Source organism: Hipposideros armiger, unplaced genomic scaffold (genome assembly GCF_001890085.2).
Source record: "Hipposideros armiger isolate ML-2016 unplaced genomic scaffold, ASM189008v1 scaffold_3, whole genome shotgun sequence".
Classification (NCBI taxonomy): Eukaryota; Metazoa; Chordata; class Mammalia; order Chiroptera; family Hipposideridae; genus Hipposideros; species Hipposideros armiger.
In genome coordinates this window covers 1,423,240-1,445,532 of record NW_017731353.1, presented here as the reverse complement: position 1 = coordinate 1,445,532, position 22,293 = coordinate 1,423,240, and the positions used below count along the sequence as shown (strand labels likewise).

The following is a 22,293-nucleotide window of genomic DNA, read 5'->3' as shown; positions in this document are numbered from 1 at the left end:
TGGTGGGGGTTAGAATGAGACAATCATCGTAAGTGCCTGGCACAGCAAACGGTCCCTCACTACCTATCTGATCCGCTCTCTATCTCTATCTGGCATTTACTATCAAAAGGCCACAATATAACTTTTATTCTCAGGTGGCAACAGCCAGAATGAAAACAAAGGCATGTGCTCATATATACCCAAAGTGAAAAAACTGTTACAAAGTTGACAGATAACATTTATTAAAACATGTCATACAAAAGGGCATGGCCTCTTCTATAAGAAGAAAATATTAAACAGTAACATTCAGTTAAGTAAAACCATGCTGTACACTGAAGACAGCAATATATAAAGACAAAACTATTCAACTTTTGCAACACAGGCATAACATTTCACAAAATATCAATCAGATATGCACCTAGTGATAATCTGTTTATCGTCAAATGGTTTTGTGGTCTAGGAGTCACCTGACTTGCATAAATAACGTAATGTTCTGGAAGAAACATTGGGAACCTCATAAAGGGGAAGAAGGCAGCAGCAACTGACATTGTGACACAGGCTTCAAGCAAAACTAAGGGAAAAAAAAAAGTCACATTTGCAAAATGTGTTCCAGCATCTTCCCATAGAGCACACTATCAGTAGAAATCTGAAATAAGAAACAGGTACCTTTAAATATATAAGTAGCAAAGGAAAAACCCAAACAAACAAACCCTGGTTTCAATGAACAAAGTTAGTCACCCCTGAAAGCAACCTAAATCACAAAAGTAAGTGTGGCACAGTTGGGGGATGGGGGTGGGGGTGAGGGTGGGGTAAATGTTGCTTGGTTTCCAGCATTCCTAAATTATCAGAGACCTTATGAAAGCACACCTGGATTAGGTGTGATGGAGTCCTCTCCACCCTCAGTGACCAGGGGGCTGCAGCAAATCCCCTTCTCCAGGGAGGGCACAGCTCTGCAGCGTCTGCTCTGCCTCAACTTCACTTCCTGGCAGCTTGGGGGTGTGCGTGCCTCTGCAGGAAGGAGCCACTGAGGCTAAGCAGCTTTCCCAAAGAGCTAGAAGTCAGCTTAGGGGCCATTTAGTTTGGCAAACGCCCCCTAGAATGGAGGAGACTCTTCTAGGCAGGCTCTTTGAAAGTCGTGGCCAAGAGAAGAGGCTGGAGACAGGTGAGATGCAGAAATCAGAACCAGCAGGGCTGGGGCCCAGGAAGGACACCTGAGGGAAGCCCTCGGCCCTGAGGAAAGGCTGTCGCAGGCCTTCCCTAGTTAGCCAGTGACACCTGCTTTACCAAGTGGATGACTGTAATGCGTGTACCTAAAATTAAAGGCTTGGTATAAGTACTAATATTAAATACCCTTGGCGGTGCCTTGAAGCCCTTTCCCATTGGAGAAAAACCACAGTTAAGACTCAAAGCAGAGGACAAACACCTTGGTTGTAGGCCATGGACATGATCCCTGAAAGACTGTTTGGAAAATGTTACCCCACAACTATCCAAACTTTGGAAGGATAAAGATTTTCTAAAGCTGTACTGAGGCTAAGGAGACAGACTATCTATCCAACCCAGGGTAGGCAGGGAGAAAAGGTAGCAATACAGTATGCTCTAACCCTAAAAAGCAGAGTTTATAAAAATTCACTTTTAATATCCAAACTAAGGCAATCCCCATCCCCTGCCTCTCTGAACATGGCCTGCATTTCAGGTGCCCAACCACCTCACAGGGTCTGGCTGACCTGATCAGCAACCCTAATTTTTACGGAAACCCCAACTCTCATAAAAAATTTAAAACAGCAGATGTGAGGAACTTACACTTAGTTCTACATTTAGTGGCTGATGTGCATATAAGGATTTCAGTAAAAGATATACCTCTCTTCACATGAAATAAATCCCAGCACAACTGACTGTTTCCAAGACTGCCACCCAAGGGCACCCACCAGTCCTGGCTGAACAAATGCGCATCATCATTACTTACGACAAGGGTGCTGCTGATTTCAGCACAACTGAAGGACCATGATTTTTCCTGACTATTTTCATTTTGCCTCTCGGACTCTTCTCCCCAAATGTCCCAATGCTCATTTGAATATCATCTTTGATGGGAAACAGCACATCCAAACCTTCTAAACAGGCAGAAAATGGTTTGCTAATCCCATGGGAGAGGGTGGTCAGCTTTTGGCAGAACAAAATGGCTTTGCTGCCTTGGTACTGAAATTACTAGGAACAATAAAACAGTTTTTCCTCACACATCATGGCCGGTATCATACCTAAAAACCCAGTGGCTTCTGACATGAGAAAAAGGGGAGGAGCCACTGAGCTTGATTGTACAGTCACCTCTATACACTTCTGTCAGGTACACAGAGAAGGGAGTGTTAACTGGTGAATTTTCAATGCTAAGAGGATACTCATGTGGCGAACAACCAAGAGGTAACATCTAGTTTCTAGGTTATAAAAAGCAATATATATATAGATATATTTATAATAAAGTTTTAAATACAAAGTGCTTTTTTATATCGAGAATGATACAGTGTTAATGAATAGATCCCTGTTTTGTAACCTTGATTACAAGAGTTAACTGGTAGGTCAGTCCTTTTCCCTTTCCAGACAACATTCAACAAGTCAACACCTTGGTGGTTGGAGGTTGTGGACCAGGGGCCATTGCCAGCAATGTCTATCCCATTAGAGCAACACCACACTTTTAACACAAAATGTCATCCCAAATCCAAGAAGTTATTTTTATTTTAAGGAAGAAAAGTTTCCACTCCGAGTTAAGAGAGCAGTGAGTTCCTGGGAAAGTTGACATGAGAGCGGCACCCCATCCTACCCTGGGGTAACGTCAGGTATCTCGCACAGCTTCAAGCATCCTGAATACAAGCTTGCTTTTTACCGTAAAACACCTGACTGATTGGCAGACAAGGTCTCGGAATAGCTGCTTATCTTGTTGTTTTTGCTATGGATGGCTATGAGGACTTGTGAGTTTATGCAGCTTGATCTGTAATTCGGGAGCATGAATCTGTAGACGACTTTCTAAAATGAGAACTCCTTCCCCCCCTTTTAAAACACATCCCAGCGCTCCTAAGGAACTGGCAGTGTCAGCTCAGTACATGCCTCTGAAAGACTACCGCCCCTACCAGTGTATTTTCCAGGCTCCTCTTTTCTCGGGCAGTCTTTTTCCCCCGTCAAGTGTAACCTGCCACTCAAAATTATGCTATGCGGCAACTCTCACTCCGACACTTGCAGTGTCATTGTAGCACTCTAGTAACTCCTGAAGTTCACAGGTAACGCTCAGCGGTGACTTCTGGCTCCTTCTCACTAACCGTGGTCACTGACACCTCTTTGGGAAGCACCATAATCTAAAAGAGCAAAACGGCTACAGCAGCCAGTGGTACCGTGGTCAGTCACAGCAGGCTAGGCGTCTGCCAGCCATAGAGCAGGTGCCACTGCGTAGATGCTACAGTGAAACCAAGAGGATTCGGGACAGCAAACCAGTTAGGAATACCTATCTCTGGCACGCTAGAGAATTATAATTAGATACAATTGTTCAAACTAAACGTTATTATTAAAATACAAAACTTTGCCTTATCAAGAGTCTGAAACACATTGTGACAGTGGCATCTTACAGAAATGGAAGCTTGTACCATAAGTTGGTTTATACTTAGAATGTCGCCCTCTTAGTCTCGCCATAGTTTGAAGTAAAATACTCTTTAGAAAGAATAAAACCAGACAAGAGAGCTCTGTTAATCAATGTCGTATCCTAGGAATCACATTTGTAGCTTTTACAGAAGTAGCATTTCATTCATTGAAGCAGCTACCCAAACAAATCCACATTACCTAAGTATCTATAGTAAGAGCAAAATAAAATTCCAACGTGACCTTGTAATCATGAGCGATCAAAGGCTGCCGCCACCTGGAATGGAACTGGTGGGCTGAAGTCCAGTTCCAGGTGCAGACATCTCCATCACCAGCTCTACCGGCCTCAATCACAACGGGCCTAAAGGTTTCCCTTGCCGGCTGGGAGGTGGGTTACCTTACCCCCGTGACCTATGCCAGGCCCGGACTGGAACATCCAAATCTGAAGAATTAGATTTTTTAATTGGCCTACTTAGAACTGGTCTTTCGGAAATATCTTCCTTTTTTTTTTTTTTAAGCTTCTCTCATAATAGCAAGTAGCACATATCATCTGTGCCCAGATTTGCATAATTACCATAGTTTATTTTTGTGCCTGCCACTCAAGGGCCAGATCCTATTTTTAGTTAGCCTCAGTCGTATTCTGCTCAGCCTTTGCAGCTTCATAAGACTTGGTACAAGAAGTCACATGCCTGTGGAAACTGTCCCTCCACATAAATCTCTTTGCACAGATATTACACTCGTATGGCTTTATGCCTGTGTGAATTTTCATGTGGCCCACGAGATGGTGCTTCATTTTGAATTTCTTACCGCAGACACCACAGCCATAAGGCCGGAGGCCGAGGTGCATGCTCATGTGTCGGTCTCGCTGGCTCTTGTGAGTGAAACTTTTCCCACACTGACAAGGATACAGCTTGTCGGTGGCTGAGAATCCTAAGTGGGAAGCTTCTTCTTTAATCCCTGCTACCATGTCAATATTCTCACTGTAGCCCGCTGTGAGGGCAGCCTCCTGCCTGTGTCCAATCAGATTCCCATCCGACCGCTCTCCAGAAAACTCCTCCATGGAAGAGCCATAGAAATCCACCTGCTCGTCATAGTTGCTCTCATCAGCCTGCTCATCAAACTCGGCCTCCACTTTTTTTTCCCCAATGTGAAAGTCCTCCTCAACTCCCGAGGGCTGGACTGAGTGCTCCGTCTGCATGGTGTTGATGGACTCGGTGACCTGGTGCTCATCGTAGGGGGCGTGCACGTCCATGCCCTCGCACGCCTGTTCGAAGCGCTCGGGCTTCACGTGAATCCAGCGTTTGTGGGCCATTATGCTGGGCTTGCTGTACATGGGCCGGGTGTAGTGGAATTCGGCACTGTCACTGGCCCCCTCCTCCCCATCCTGGCTCGCCATTTCAGTGCTCAGCCGGTCGTGCTCGGTGGACGAGTTGCTGGGGAGGTATTCATGCTCGGTGAGCTGCGACGACAGCTCGTCTTTGGTGCTCTCCTCCTCGTTCTCTCCATCTCTCAGTTCCTGGGATTTGGGGAAATCAGCATGGCCCCCCGAGCCCAGCTCAAAGCTTTCTACCAGGCCATTGTAACTACTGCTGCTTGGAGACTGGTGGTCACTGCTGTGATTTAGCTTCTGACAAAGGACTGTAGGGTTTCCCTCTAAAACCTCGGTGCATTTGTCCACCACGTGCCACATCTGGAGGAAGCTTGCTGCTGTTAAGTAACTAACGATCTCTGGAGCAGGCATTACTAGGCGTCCCGTATAGCTAGACAGGAGAATGTTCTCAAACACCCTCGGGTTCATCACGTCAGGCAACACGATCCTCCTGCTGTTTTTCAGGAGTACCTGGTCACAAAAGTAGGGCGAACTGGCAGCAAGAACGGCTTTGTGTGCCCGGAAAATGTGGCCCTGCACCACAATGGAGACATCACATAGCTGTCCTTGCTGGCGCTGCTGGTTCAGTTTCTGCAGAATGGTGCTGGAAAAATCAGGAAATTCGACTCGAAAAGAGTTTGTTCCAGGCTCCATTTCATCACAAATCTTGTTCAGTGCTACAAGAGAAAGAAAAATTAGGTCGAATTCCAGCCCAAAGAGAAACTCATTGATCACTAAGCACAGAGACAGGTTCCATGATTCTATAATGTCCCCTGGTCTGTGGGCACCAGTGGGAGGGGCCAGGGTTGCAGGCATGAGCGAGCCCAAAGCAGGAACCACCCACCACTCTTCATGGCATTAACTGTTGATTTTGCCTGTGTCTGTGAATGAGAGAATAGAATCCAGAGAGATTAGATTTGCGAACCAAATAAATCGCCCAAGTACAACAAAGTAAACATTTCTAGTCAAAACAAACATGGTATGTACAAAAATGATATTATTTTCGAGAGGCCTCAGATGCAACCCAAATTTCCAAGCTGGGCTGTGGAAGAAAGTGAGGATGGAAGAAAGTGGAGCAGAAGGCTGAGGCAGGAGCGACTGAAAGGAGACCTCTAGGCTAGGATCCAGTGAGGGGCAAGGGGCAAGGGGGATGCGCCCGAACAATCGTGCCTTTGGTCCCTGAGCACCACAGGGATAAACTCGCAGAGACCCCAAACAATGTGAGTTGCTCTAGTTGCCATCAGAATTTTGGCCCTTTAGGAGCTTCTGGTAACGTGAAACAAATGAAATGGCAAGGCAAGATATTCCTTCTAGCTGGTGGTCTTCAAATTGTTTAAAAAGCTACAGACCAAAGAGGATAGTAAGTATCGTCTCTGATACTAAATGAATTCAATCTGAAGATGAAGTTGTAACAAAGAATAAGGGGTTAGCTGTGTTGTTACTGTACATCTATTTTGTGGGGTAAGTCAAGCATTAGGGACAATTTCTAACAAAGGCAATCAACAACATGAACCTTATAAGGGCTTCTGCTCATGCCCCATAATTCCCCAGTAAATTCAAACAAACCGGAAAATCCAATAGGTTTATCAGAGCTATTTGTCACCTGGCTGTAATCTACATCTAAACATTGCTAAATACCAGGAGTGTGATAAAGGAACCAGACAACCCAAACAAAGATTGCAAGTCATCTTTGGGATAGGGAGAGCGCCCAAGAGAAGCAGCTAATATTTCTCAAGTAATGACTATTACCAGGGGCTGTATGTATACCTTGTTTCACTTGTTCTTTACAATGACTCTGCAAATGTAGGTATTGATAGTCTCAAGATCAGCTATTTCAATGAACTTTCCCAAGATTAAAATAAAAGCTACTTTTTATTAAGTTGGGATTTGAATCTAGGGTTCCATGATTCTAAAGCCTATGCTATTTTTCCTGACACATCATTCTGTCTCATCTAAGAGGCCAAAATACCAGAATACTCATGAATAATTTCAAGAAGACAGAGTTTTTAGAATGAAGTATTAGCTTATGGTTTATACCTCTTAAAACATTTTATCATAATTTAAAACAAACAAAACATAGACCAGGAAACAAATTCAGTATTTGCAGTTTCTAAAAGGAAAAGTTAACTATGTAAATGTGTAGACTAGAGGTATGTAAATTCTGAGAACTGCATCTGGGTAAACATTCTCTGCTAGATCTCATCATTGCAGAATTTGTTTTTAGCTATGCTAAAAAAAAAAATGCGAAGAGGAACTACCGTATTGCCTCATGTATAAGACGCTCCCAAGTATAAGACGCACCTTAATTTTGGGGCCCGAAATTTGAAAAAAAATGTATTACATAAAGTTATTGAACTCAAGTTTTATTCATCATAAAATTCATACAACTCCTCATCACTGTCAAATGCAAGTAAAATAATCTACAACCACTGTATAAGACGCACCCAGTTTTTAGACCCCTAATTTTTTGGAAAAGGGTGCGTCTTATACATGGGGAAATACGGTAATTACACACATGTAAAAAAACTCACAGAAAGCTGTAAAATCTCTCCACTATTTATTCCTAGTGTGTCCCCCCCAACGGAAATCACCATTAACAATCTCCTGTATATTTTCTAGAAACATTTTTGTGCAGATAGCAGAATAAATCATACATACTCCTTAAAACTCCCTACCTAAATAGGTTTATTAACAGCATTTTATTCTGCGCTTAGCTTTTATCACTTAATGTATCTTGCAGATCTTCCGATATACTATACACTGATTTTTTTCCCCCAAAAAAATTCATGTTGAAACCTATTCCCCCAATGTGATTTGGAGGTGGGGCCTTTGGGAGGTACTGAGGTCTTGAGGGCAGAGCCCTTATAAATGGGACACCTCATAAAAGAGACACCAGAGAATTCCCTGTGCAGACGGCGAGAAGACAGCTATCTATGGAATGGGGAGCAGTGCCCTCACCAGACATTGAATCTGCTAGTACCTTGACCTTGGACTTCCCAGCCTCCAGAACTCTGAGGAATAAATTTCTGTTTATAAGCCACAGTCTACAGTATTTTGTTATAGTAGCTCAAATGGACTAAGACACCACATTAGTACAAAAAGAGCAAACTCATTCTGTTTAATGGCTATATAGCTTTAGCTTCCTGCTATATGGATTCATCATAATTTAAGCAGTTTTCTTCTTACAGAATTTTAATTGTCCAGGTTTTTGAAATTATGAGCAAATACTGGACATCTGTGCATAACAATCTTGGCAAATCTCTGGAAATATCTATAGGTTAACCTCTACCAGTGAATTACTGGGTCAAAGGGCTGTGCATTTGACATTTTGATATATGTTACCAAACTACTTTCTAGAAAGGTTGCAGCAAGTCACACTCCTACCAACAGTAATAATGACAGTGCCTATACCCCCACATTCTCACCAACATTGGATGTTATCAAATAGGAAAAAAAAGTCTGCAAAACTCCAAAGTGAATTATCCATGATTCAACTGTAGTTTTCATCAACATTTCTTTAATTTTGAATGAGATACTCTTTACTCATATTTACTGGTCATTTGTTTTTCCTATAAATTATCAGTCATCCTTTGCTCAAATAAATTGGGTAATTCATCTTATTGATTTGTAGCTTTTTTGTAAATTCAGGAAATTAACTTTTAAATTTATGTAAATTACCCAATCTTCACTTTTATGGCTCCAGGGCTTTGTGTTAGACATAGAAAGGCATTCATGACTCCAAGGTTATTTTCAAAAAGTAAAAAGAATTATTTAGGTTTTTTTTCTAAAGCATTTAAACCTTTAACATACAAAGAGTTTATTTTGTCATAAGGAGTAAGATTGAGATCCAGCATTTTTCCCTCCAAAATGGCTAGCCTATTTTTCCAACACTATTTATTGAATATCCATCTTTTCCTCGAGATTTCAAATATCTGTTGTAGAATTTTAAATGACTGAGAATAAAACTTTTAAAAAGTTCTACAGGGCCGGCTGAGTGGCTCAGTTGGTTAAGAGCTCGCTCAAGAGTTTGAGCTCTGAGCAACAGTGGTTCGAGTCAGCCCAAGCTGAGCAGCCGTGAGCTGCCAACAGGTGGCGGGATGGCTCAGCTAAAAAAAAAAAAAAAAAAAAAAAGTTCTACAAAAATAAATGCCATAAGTGATATTACAGAAAATGCTGGAGTAGCACTCTAGAGGTCAGGCCCTCCACCAAAACAAACAGTAAGCTATTACAATAAAACAATCAGAATCAACTATTTTAGAACTCTGGAATCTGATCAGACACTATAGAGGAGAGAGACTGCTAAAAGTTGCTCAGAAAGCAGCGTGCCCAAACCAGCTACAACCTCCATTCCTTGGCCCTGCCACAGCCTGTGGGACATTGGCCCACATTCCTACAGTGGGTGGCTGATGTCATGGTGGACAAGGACCATGTTCTCCAAAAATTGGAGGTTTGCATCCTGGCCAAGCTGGCAGACCCACGTAACTTTGTTTTGCCCCCTTCAGGTTGCAATGGCTTCCCCAGTAGCATGTATCATAAGGCTTTAGAAGACAAACACATGTTCCCCCGTTCCCCTGGTCAAAGCATTTAAGGAAATCTCTGTCAGGTCATAGCCTAACCACACAGATAATGCAACAGAAACTTCAGTGACTACATACAACAAGGAATACTACAGACTTTGCAAAATAGTTTGGAAAAATTACCATACAAACAGGCAACTTTAGCCCTCAACAAGTAACAAAAGAAATCTCCCAGGAGGGGAAGAATCTGATTTTAAGAGTTACCACATTAGAATACTCAAAATGTTCCAGTTCTTAACCAAAATTACAAAGTATAAAAAAGAAAAAATGGTGCATTCACAGGGGAAAAAAAAATTAGAAACCATCACTGAGGAATTCCAGACATTGGAATTACTAGTCAAAAATATTAAATCAACTGTCTTGTATATGCTCAAATTGCTAAAAACAAACAAACAAAACCCACCCTTATGTGACACAGAACTAATGGAAGTCAGGAGAAGAGTGTTGATGAAGAGTTAGAAATTATAAAAAGAAACCAAGGAGAAATTCTGGAGCTAAAAAAGTTCAATAGCTGTGTTATGAGTTGACTTGTATCCCCATACCCCACCCCCCATTCACATGTTAAAGCCCTACACGACCAGTACCCCAGAATGTGACTATATTTGGATATAAGGCCTTAAAGAGGTAATTCAGTTAAAATGGGGCCGTTAGGCTGGGCCTTAATCTAATCTGACTAGTGTTTTTGTAAGAAATGAAATTTGGATACATAGCCGTTCGAGGTGTGTGCAATGTGAAGACACAGTGAAGAACTGGCAATCGGCAAGCCAAGGAGAAGTTCTCAGGAGAAAGCAAATCTTCCAACATCATGATCTCAGACTTCCAGCCTAGAGACTTGTGGGGGAAAAAAAAAATTCTGTTATTTAAGTCACCTAGCCTGTGATGTTTTATTATGGCAGACCTAGAAAACAAATACAAGTAGAAAAGGAGTTCAATGGCTGATTTAAAGCAGGCAAAAGGGGGAGAAATGAGCAAACTCAAAGATAAAGCAAGTGAAATTATCCAGTCCGAGGAGTAGAAAGGATGAAGAAAAATGAATACAATCTGAGGTACCTGTGGAACACCATCAAATGTACCAACATGCACAGAAAGGCGAGAAAGGTATTAAAAGAAATAATGGTTGAAAACGTCCCAAATTTTTTACAAAAGATACACCTGCATATCCAAGAAGCTCAATAAACTCAAGCAGGATAAAGTTAAAGAGATCTACATGAGACACTATATAGTCAAGTAGTAGAAAGCCAAAGACAAGGGAGAATCTTAAAAGCACAAGAAAGAAGCGACTGATCATATAAAAGATTAACAGCCAATTTCTCATTAGAAACCATGGAGGCCAGAAGGCAGTGGTATGACATACGAGGTGTGATCAAACAATACAGTGAATATTTAAATTAAAAAGAATTTATTACAGTAAAAGACACATTGCCATTAATCCCCCTCAAAATACTCCCCCTTGTTTGGAATACACTTATCCCATCGTTCTTGCCACTTTCCGAAGCATCTGGAAGTCCTCTTTCGTGAGTGTCTTTAGTTGCGCTGTCATGGCTAGTTAGATGTCCTGAATCGATTCACAACGTTTACCTTTCACGGTCATTTTGACTTTGGGGAAGAGCCAGAAGTCGTACAGTGCCAGATCCAGTGAATAAGGTGGATGAGGACACACTGTAATGTTTTTATTTGACAGAAATTTCCATGTACCAGAAGCGATGTGTGACACAGAGCGTTGTCATGATGGAGAATGATTTATGGCACACTTTAAAACAGGTACTCGACTGCCTGTCCCAAACAAGTTGAAACTTGTCACACACTGTTACTAAGGTTCGACGCACTGCTTCCCATATTGAAGATCCTGCCTTTCCACTGGATGGCATTTGGCAGTAGGATTCACTGTATTTTGTGATCACAATGGAAAGGCTCAGTGTCACCCATCACTTCTGATACAGCAATTTCTGTCAAGTAAAAATATTATGGCGTGTCCTCATCCACCTTATTCACTGGATCTGGCACCGTGTGACTTGGGCTCTTCCCCAAAGTCAAAAGGTAAACATTGTGAATAGATTCAGAACATGGAGGCAGCCATGACAGCACAACTAAAGACACTCACGAAAGAGGACTTCCAGAACTCTTTAGAAAGTGGCAAGAACAATGGGATAAGTGTGTTCAAAGCGAGGGGGAGAGTTTTGAGAGGGATTAATGGCAATGTGTCTTTTACTGTAATATATATATTTTAAATGTAAACATTCACCATATTTTTTTTTATCACACCTCGTATTTAAAATACTAGAAGAAAAATCTGTAAACCAAAAAGTTTGTATCTGGCAAAACTATCCTTTCAAGAACGAGGAGAAATTAAGACACTGCCAAATAAACAAAAGCTAAGGGTGTCGTTATCAATAAATCTCCTCTACAAGAAATGATAAAGGGGTCCTTCAGGATGAGATAAAAGAACACTAGATAGTAATTCAAAGCCATAGGAAGGAATAAAGTCTAGTGATAAAGGTAACAACATGGGTATGCATAAACACAGAAGCTGATATTATAATAACTTTTGGTTTATGACTCTTCTTTTTTCCTATTTGATTTAAAAGGCAAATGCATAAAACAATAATTATAAATCTATGTTACTAGGCACATAAGATGTAATCAGTGACAATAACAATATAAAGGGGGAGGGAAAGAGGTATACAGGGGCAGAGTGTTTGTATACTATTGAAACTAAGTTTGAAGTAGTCAAACTAGGTTGTTATAAGTTTAAGGTGTTAATTGTAAACCTCACAGTAACTACTAGGAAAATAACTAAAAAATATACATGCAAAGGAAAGAAGGAAATCAAAATGGAATACAAAAAAAAAATTTTTTTTAAGGTAATAAATGGAGGACATACAAAAAACATACAAGAAATACAGAAACAAATAGCTAAATGGTAGCAGTAAATCCTTCCTCCAATTAAAAGACAGAGATTGGGGGCCGGCTGAGTGGCTCAGTTGGTTAACAGCACGAGCTCTGAGCAACAGGGTCGCCAGTTCAATTCCCACATGGGCTAGTGAGCTGCGCCCGAGCTGAGCTGCCAACAGGTGGCAGGATGGCTCAGCTGGTGAGAGCACGTGCTCCTGACAACAAGGTTGCCATTTTGACTCCCGCATGGGAATGGTGGGCTACTCCAACCTGCAACTAAGATTGAACACGGGCACCTTGAGCTGAGTGGCCCCAAGCTGCCAACGTGCAGCGGATGGCGACTGGACTTGGAGCTGAGCTAGCTGCGTCCACTACTAAGATTGAAGGACAACAACTTGGCTGTTCTCCTTCCCTAATTCCCCAATAAAATCTTAAAGAAAAAAAAAAGAGATTGGCAGAATTTTATTTATATATTGTTTATAAGAGACTCACTTTAGATACAAAGGCACAAAGAGATTGAAAGTAAATTGATAAAAAAGATATTCCATGCAAAGTGTAATAAAAAGAGTGGGGATGGCTATATTATCAGACAAAACAGATTAAAGAATATTATATTGACAAAAGGTTCAATCTATCAAGAAGATATAACAATTAAAAACATATACATACCTAACAACAGAAATATAACGAAGCAAAATGTATGAAGCAAAAATGGGCGGAACTGAAGAGAGAGACAGAACAATAACTGGTGGAGACTTCAATACCTCACTTTCAATAATGGATAGAACAACCAGACAGAAGAGCTATATGAAGAGGAAATAGACCTCAAACAACATTATAAATCAATTATACCTAAAAGACATATACAGAACACAAAAAAGAATGAAGTTCTGACACATGCTGCAACATGAACATTGACATTATCCTGAAAATAAAACATGATGCTAAGCATTAAGTAAATAAGCTAGACACAAAAGTACAAATGTTGTATAATTCCATGTATCTGAAACACATATAATAAACAAATTCATAGAGACAGAAAGTAGATTGGAGGTCACCATGGGCTCAGGGGAGTTATTGCTTAATAAGTAAAGTGTTTCTCTTTGGGGTGATGAAAAAGTTTGGGAAATAGTGGTGCTATTTGCACAACACTGTATATGTAATTAATGCCACTGTACACTTAAAATATTAAAGAAAAAAAGAGATTGGCAGAATTTTATTTATATATTGTCTATAAGAGACTCACTTTAGATACAAAGGCACAAAGAAGTTGAAAGTAAATTGATAAAAAAGATATTCCATGCAAAGTGTAATCAAAAGAGAGTGGGGATGGCTACATTATCAGACAAAACAGATATGTACACTTGAAAATGGTCAAAATGGCAAATTGAATGATATATATTTTTACCACACATTAAAAAAAATACTGGAAAAAAAGGCATGTAACCTTAACTGTGTCAAGGTGGTAACAGTCCTTACAATTTAACAAGTATCTGATCCCTGCCCTTAATGTTGGGTGCGTGTGGAATTGCTACATATTCCCTGATCTTAGTAACATGCAGAGCCTGAACTTCTACAGGTTTTCCTGCTATATAAACAATATTTACAAACTTACAGGCAGTTGTGATATATATTAATAGCACAGTTGCTGTTTCAATAGTTTAAAAGACTTTCATAGACGTAATGAATTAGTTCACTAGAAACAACACATAAAACATTATATGTGAGGTACTGTGGGCGATTTCTAAAATGATCAAGGAATCTCACTGCCCAGAGTTTATAATCTGGTAGGGAAGATAAAACACATGCATACAACCCTGTTCTTCAAGGCAAAGCCTGATAAAATGCACAAGAGAATTACAATTCCAGGAGGAATTCAGAAGAGGGAACCTAGTATACTGTAGGGTTATATATCTTGTCACTATAAAGTTTGGTGTCACTAGGGTTAAGAGGGAGACTTGAGGGCAGCATATAATTGTTCCCATTTACCACATCCTAACATCCCCCTCCCCCAAATCTAAGAAATATGGAAAAATTGGCCTGAGTCCTGGAAAATGGGGATCAGAATTATCTATATGTCACAAACTTTAATTAAGGCTATAGGGGAGATGGGGCCAGACCGAAGGGAGATATTGCCCCTGCAACTGTACCTGCTGTAACAGGCAATCCTAGAATAACAGCAGCAATCGTGACAGAGAACAACTAATACCAGTTCACTTGGAAGATCTATAGCTAAAAAGCCAGGGTAGACCACGGGACAGGTCCTGCAGACTGGCAAAATTCAGAGGTGGGTGCACTGGGATACCAAAGGTTGCCTCAGCAAAGATTTTTTTAAAAACCTGACATGAGAGAGTAGGGCTCAGTAATAGTGCCAGGAACGAGGCAAAGGCGTCACCGATCGTTTGCCAGCTAGGACAAAGAGACTAAAGTAGGTCCCCGGTACCATCACAACTTCACCAACACAGAAGAAAGTGCACAGAGCTCAAGCTCTCCTGAAAGTGCCTAAGACCCAGGCTCTGGCCCAGCCATTCCACTCAAGCTAAGGTCTGGTGTCAATATGGTTCAGCCTGTCCTCCAGCAAAAGAGCTAAGAGGTGATTCTAACAGCATTCCGGTATACGGTGAAGGACCAGAACCAATCCACCACAAAGAGAGAATATTTCAGACCTGAACAGAATGTTTCCCTCTAAAAAATTAATAAACAGTAAGTAAATTGGATCTGTAAATAGATTCCACAATAACAAACAAGAAGAAAATAGTAAGGGATAAACAGGGTACAGTTTAGATAGCATTTTTAAACTAAAGTTTTCCACTAACTTATGAAAACATGGTCTCTATGAATGAAGTATAAAAAAGATGAGCCAAAATAACTGAATGATATATTTTAAAAAAGCTGACTGAATTAAAGAAACAACGTAAGGAAACGAATAGAACAGAAATTTTTACAGGCAATAAGCAGAATTGCAACTGTAAAAAATGGAATCAATGATGTGGAAGGCACTTTGGGGAACTTCAATCAGAATGCAGGAGGACGATAAAAATACGAAAACAGCAAAAGAAAAAATAGGACAGGAGATCAGAGACTAGAGATCCAACATATGGCTAATTAGTGTCCTTGAGAGAAAGAACAAAGAAAATGAAGTAGAAGGAATAATCAAATAAAATATTTACTAGAAGAAAACTTCTGTGAGTGGAAAACCTCAAGAGTTCACGAGAGTCTTGTAGAAGGGACAAATTAGCCCCAGACAAAATGCAATTCTGTTCCTGCTAAATAAAGCTTAAAAACAAGTCTCAAAAGGATCAAACTATTTCCAAGTAACTTAATTGTGTTCCAGAACAAAGCTTGAGAATATTTACATAATACAAAAATATCCAGAACCCAGCAAGGTAAAATTCGTATCTGGCATCCAGTAAAAAAAAAACATGAGGCTTGCCAAGGAGCCTGAAAATATAACCCATAATAAAGACAGAAAAAAAAAATCGAGTAACAGACACAGACCCAAAATGACATATTTATAAAATTGGTAGAAAATTCTATATTCCATATGTTCAAGAAAATAGAGGAAAATTAAGCATATTAGGTAGACAGAAAAACTGTAAAAAAGATCCAGGTGGAACTTATACAGATTAAAACAAAACAAACAGCGGATGGGAGTATCAACAATTAACACTGCAGAAGAAAAGATTAGTGAACTTGAAAGCATAGCAATAGAAACAACCTAAAATAAAACAGAGAGGAAAATAAAAGAGAAAGGGTAACAGAGTATCAGTGAGCAGTGGGACAACCTCAAGGTGTCTAACTGGAGATCCTGAAGGAGGGGAGGGAGAGGGGATAGGGGCCAAAATGTATTTGAAGAAATAACAGCCAAAATCTTTCCAAATTTGATGAAAATGATAAACCCACAGATCCAAGAAGCTCAACAAACCCCAAACATAAGAAACTACACCAAGGTATACCATAGTCAAATCACTTAAAATCAGCAATGAAGAAAAATCTTACAAGCAGCCAGGGAAAAAAAGGACCCACTGTGTATAGAGGACCAAAGATAAGAAAGGCTGCAAACTTCTTGTAAGAAACAATGCCAGCCAAGAGAAAGGAGACAATGAAAACCATAAGACATCACTGAAGTACTGAAAGAAAAAACTGTCAACCTAGAATTCTATACCCAATCAAACTATCTTTCAAAATGAAGGCAAAATATTTTTTCAGACACAGAAAAGCTGATAGAACTAATCACCAAAATGGTCAAAAGTGAAAAACTAAAAAAAAGCTGGTACATGAAAACAAAAATAAGTCAGGCAACTATATTCATATCAAAGTAAAATTCAATGTGAAACGCATCAAATGGTGTGAAAGTTTATTGTTAATTGATGAATTTATAACTCACAATGAGGGTTATCTTGTGAACTTTTATGTGTAAATGTAGTATAGTCTTCAAAAAACAACAGTGACAGAAACACAACTGTAGTAAGAAATAGAAATATCTCTTGTTTAATCCTTAATAAATCAAGCAGATAAAAGACTAATTAGGATCTAGAGGTTTACATTGGTATCATTAATAAGGCTAATTTAACTGAAACATACAACCTCTGTAGTCCTACAAATAATCCACCTTCTTTTTCAATTTCTATAGGACATTTACAAAAATTATCCTGTAAGTGGCCACAGAGCATCAATAAATTCCCCAAAGCAGAAATGCATACATATAGCACATTTGATTACATGTGATTACACAATGTAATAAATCTAGAAATATTAAAAGTATAAAATTTTAAAAGCCACTCAATAATTAAACAATATTCTTAATTCCTAAAGCAATGAAGAAATTAAAACTGAAATGTCAAGTTCACAAAATTAGGAATAAGAAATGAAATATAATCACATTATAGAAACTTATTAAAATAGAAGATAATTCCACACTAATAAATTTTAAAGTTTCATTAATAAAAAGTTTATAGAAAAATATAAATGATCAGAATTGACCTGAGAAGGAAAAAACAATCTGATCAGATTAATAACTGCAGAGAAATGACAAAACACATTTGAATGATTTTCAAAAGCACACCAGGCCCAGAATATTTTATGGAGAAATTCAGTAAAACAAATTAATTCCTATGCTACATAAACTGTTTCGGGGGGGGGGGGGGGAGAAAAAGGCAAGGGAATAAGGGTAGGAGAAAATTTGCTAATTATTTTCATATAAAACCCTGGTATCAAAACTAGACAAGAAAGAAAGAAACTATAAGCCTATCTCACTCAGTAACATAGAAAGAAAAATTACAAATCACATGGCATTCTGTTTACTTTAACCTCTTGTGGGTTGTGAACGTGATACACTGAAGAAGAAATTGAATTATTGGTCCCATCACACTGAGGGCAAGATCTTAGACTATGGTAAAATTACCACCAGAAAGCCATCTCACAAGCTCTCCCTCAGCTCTTTCATTCAAGACCACACCTGGTGGTGACACAAACATCATTACCTGTGCTTCTTTCTATGAGTCACATGGAGTGATGGGAGATAAACCTGGTAAGGATGACTGGAACTACCCTGCCAAAGGTTGAGTCTGAGCTTCAAATGTGGGCACTGGGGGCAGCACTGAAAACTTCTGAGTGACATGTGAAATATGTTCAGAAAGGATAATCTGTTGATGGACTTAAAGCAGGAGCAGTTCTCAAGTACAGGCTAATTATAAGATTTCAGCAAATATAGTCTAGGTTTGATGGCAATGAAAGTACCAGTGAATACAGAAAAGGAGAGGTAGAATTGATGGGATTGACTCAATCAGTAGGCAGGCAGATTAAATAGTGAAAGGTAAAAATAATACCATCAAGAAAGTGAAAAGATAACCTACAACATGGGAGAAAATACATGCAAATCATATAACTTTTAATTTTTGAATAATTTTAGATTTATGGAAAAGTTGCAAAAGAATGCTAAGATTTCCCATACACCCCTCACCCAGTTTCTTTTAATGTTAATACCATACATTACCATGGCACATTTGTCAAAAATAGAAAACCAATATCATTTCAGTTTTAATGGTCAATGCCTATGTAATTTTGCAGAATTAAAATATCTTTTGAAAAAGTTTCCAGTCTCTGGACCATGGTCAATTAGCACTCCTATATTTTCTCCTAATTGGAACACTCTAGCCAAAGAGCTTAGTAAAGCCTGTTTTAAGATTTCTAAAAAACAAGCTACCTACTTTATAAATCTCCCTTTAATTTGGAGCCATAGCTGAATGTTTTACCTAAAACTTCAGGGCAACCATTCCACTGTGGTCAACTCTTTGAGGTTAAAAAAAGAGGGTATTATGCACCCCTATGTTTATTGAAGTATTATTTACAATAGCCAAGATATGGAAGCAACCTAGGTGTCCATCAATAGAGGAATGGATAAAGAAGAGGTCACACACACACACACACACACACACACACACACACACACACACACACAATTTGGAATACTATTCAGCAATAAAAAAGAATGAAATCTTGCCATTTGTGACAACAATGGATGGACCTAGAAGGTATTATGCTAAGTGAAGACAAAGACAAATACTGGATAATTTCACTTGCATGTGGAATCTAAAAAAATAAAACAAACGAACAAACAATACAAAACCAGACTCATAGAAACAGAGAACAAACTGATAATTGCCAGAAGGGAGAGAGGTGGGGGAATGGGTAAAGAAGGTAAAGGGAAATAGGACGTACAAGCTTCCAGTTATAAAATAAATCAACCATAAAGATGTAGTGTACAGCACAGGGAATATAGTCAATAATATTGTAATAACTGCACAGTGACAGATGGTTACTGGACTTACTGTGCTGCAAGATATATAAATGTCGAATCACTATGTTGTATACCTGAAGTTAATATAATATTGTATGCCAACTATACTTTAATGAAATTTTTTTTAAAAAAAGAAGGTAGGGCTCTAGCCACTAACTCCCCACTTATCAGTCATCCTGCCATTACATTACAATAAAGCCAAGGAAATGTTTTTAACTGCACCCCCTCTCATATTCATGAGAATTCAGGATAAGAAGCTCAAATCAAGAGAGCAGAGGCAAAAAGGCACTCGTTCCATGAAAATTATTAACTATATACCAACAAAAGTTTTTTCCTCAATATGTTACAAATAAGACACAAATCTTTCTCTTCTGATTGTAGATATAAATAAGATTTAAAAAAAAAAAGAAAAGTTCATGAGAAAGATATATAGCATATTCGATTGATTTTAAGAGGCACATTTTAAAATTCCTGCAATCAGGATGTGATGGCCAGGTGGAAACTGTATTAGTTGTCACTGCCTCAGACAGCGAGAGAGCGTTCCTGAGAGCCTCGTCAACGTTGCTGATGGAACAAAGGACGATACTGTGGGAAAGCACGGCCCACAACTCTGAACTGAACGTATTCAAAAGAGAAGGAATGTTAAGAAGTTTAATGAACACTTTAACCAATTTATTCCACTTATTTTTTCTTCTTATGTATGCATTAGGATGATATTTCAAATGTCTAAATAAGCCTAAACATTTTTTCAAAAAGAATTTTTAAAAGCCTAATGTCATAGCTTAATTAGCAGTGTTTTCTCTTCCTTTGGTGGCACATAAAATAATCGATGGTATTTAGGGATTCAACACAGTAGCAGTTCAGCAGCTACCTCTTATAAGAAATTCACTTGATAAACTACCTTACAGGTAATCTGATAGCTTAAATAAGAGAACACAAAATAAGGGCCTCCCTCATGAGAATACCTACAAGAAATAACATAATTTGGCATTATTATAATAAAAAGGACTGTTTTTCCAACCCCATGAGTTTTCTTCAAGTGAAAAGTAAAATCTTCCTTCAAAGAGCTTGTTAGTTTCAGGTATCTCTAATGAGAGATGTTTTTTTTTTTTCTTTTTCTTTTTTGGTATTGTGGTAAAATATACTTAACCTAAAACTTAAGTATAACCATTTTGAAGTGTACAATTAGTGGCATTAAGTACAGTCACAATGTTATGCAACCATCACCATTAACCATTTCCAGAACTTTTTCATCACCCCAAACTATAACTCTGTATCCATTAAACAATAATTTCCCTTCAGTTCCTCCTCCCCCAACACCTGGTAAACTATATTCTACTTTGTGTCTATGAATTGGCCTGTTTTAGATACTTTGTATAAGCTGACTCAAACAATGTTCTTTTCGGTGAGTACTTTTGTCAAGCAAACAACGAGCCCCAAATTATTCTCATAATGTAATTGTACATACTGACAATCTCTGAACTAAGTATACCGTTCTCCCAGAAATTCTGCCACTGTTCCGTGAGCCCCAAGGGCAGAGAATCTCGGACTGACCCTTCCTTAGCCTGCAGGTAGGCCTGGGGAAGCAGCTGTAACTGGGAAGAGTAGGCCGCTGAGAGCCCTGGAGGCCATCCTGGGGTAAGGGGATGGCCAGAAGGGGAGTAGGCTGCTGTGCAAGCCTGAAAACCCATGGATAAGAGAAGACGAGGATTCATCAAGTTACTTTGGCTCTGAGCTGGCCTCCTGTTTGCCTGCCAGGATATCCTGCACCCTGACGCTTAGGTTGGGCAGACACCTGTCAGAGTGGAGGCCAGACTGCAGTCTAGTCACTGTCAACAGTGCAGGAAGCTTCACGGGTCATGAGTCACCTTCCATGGCTCAGAGGTCCAAGCAGACCAGCCCCGCCCCGCCCAGACAAACCCAGTTAGGAGAGGCAGAAACAAGAGAGAAAGACAGAGAAAAGGGGGGCGGGGGACGGGACTCAGGTGGCCAACGAATGAGTTAAGGCGTGAGAGGGAAACACAGGGTCGAGAGACACAGAAGCAAGGTGGGGGACAGAAATAAAGCTACGATGGGCTCCAGAAAAACAGAGCGGAGAGAAATACAAAGTTGACAGGGCCGGGCTGAGAGGCAAAAAGGGCGGGTGACAACAGGTGACAAGAGACAACAACACAGGCGAAACACAGAGGTAAACAGAGACATCAGCGAAATCCGGACACAGCCTTTCTCCCTGCCTGGGCTCGAACCCGAGGCAGCCAAGCCGCGCCCACCTGGCGCCCGTGAAAGGCCGGTGGACGGACAGGGGCTGATCTCTAAGCGCCCTGGTCCGCCGAGGTCCGCCACCGCGGGGTGACCTTGGGCGAGACGCTGCCTCTGGGGCCTTGGTATCGCGGTACGCGCGCCGGGATGGCTGGAGACCGCAGAGGTGGGACCGGGGGCACAGGGACTCCAGCCGCCTGCGCGCAGCATAAGCATCCCGGTCCGAGGCACAGGCCTGGCGGGACCGGCGGCGCGCGCTGGGACCTGCAGAAAAGCCCTGAACTCTCTCCGGCTTCCCTCCGTGTCCCCTCGCTGCCCGCTGTCCCGACTCCTCCGTACCTGCCAAGGGCTCGGCGATCACATAGCCGGCCCGGGACACTTTCTGCCACCCGCACCAGGCCCGTTTATGCCGCCGCCGCCGCGATCGCTTCAGCCTACACCTCCCGCCCCCGGAAACGCTTCCCGGTCCCGCTCCCCGAAACTGCCAGTGCTTCCGGGGATGCGTCAGAGAGAAAGCGATGTGCGCATGCGTGACTCGCGTTCTAGCCGAGGCGTCTGCCGAGCGCTCCGAGGTAGCGAGCGCCTGCGCAATGTAGCCTGCAGCAGGTCAAGCCGCTTTGGGGACTTGGAGTCCTAAACTTTGACCTATCTCCGCCTGCCTAGCAGAGATGTCAAATCGTTTTTGCCTCCACAGCACCTTTGGCACGTCGAGGATGCTTGGTAAGTGTTCAATGAGAGGACCAGTGAGTGCCCTCTGTGTGGCAGGCGTTGTGCTCGGCACCCCTAGGAAAAACCTCATTTTG

General features: G+C 40.6%; 1 protein-coding gene across 1 annotated transcript; it reads right to left on the bottom strand.

Moving 5' to 3' along the window:
- Nucleotides 1–199: 199 nt before the first annotated feature.
- Nucleotides 200–21,941, bottom strand: ZBTB43 (zinc finger and BTB domain containing 43). Its single transcript, XM_019636414.1, has 2 exons — nucleotides 21,830–21,941; nucleotides 200–5,640 (listed from the first exon to the last, which is right to left on the bottom strand). The coding sequence occupies exon 2, from the start codon at nucleotides 5,615–5,617 to the stop codon at nucleotides 4,214–4,216; it is 1,404 nt and encodes a 467-aa protein (XP_019491959.1). The 5' UTR covers nucleotides 5,618–5,640; nucleotides 21,830–21,941; the 3' UTR covers nucleotides 200–4,213.
- Between the last annotated feature and the right edge of the window lie 352 nt (nucleotides 21,942–22,293).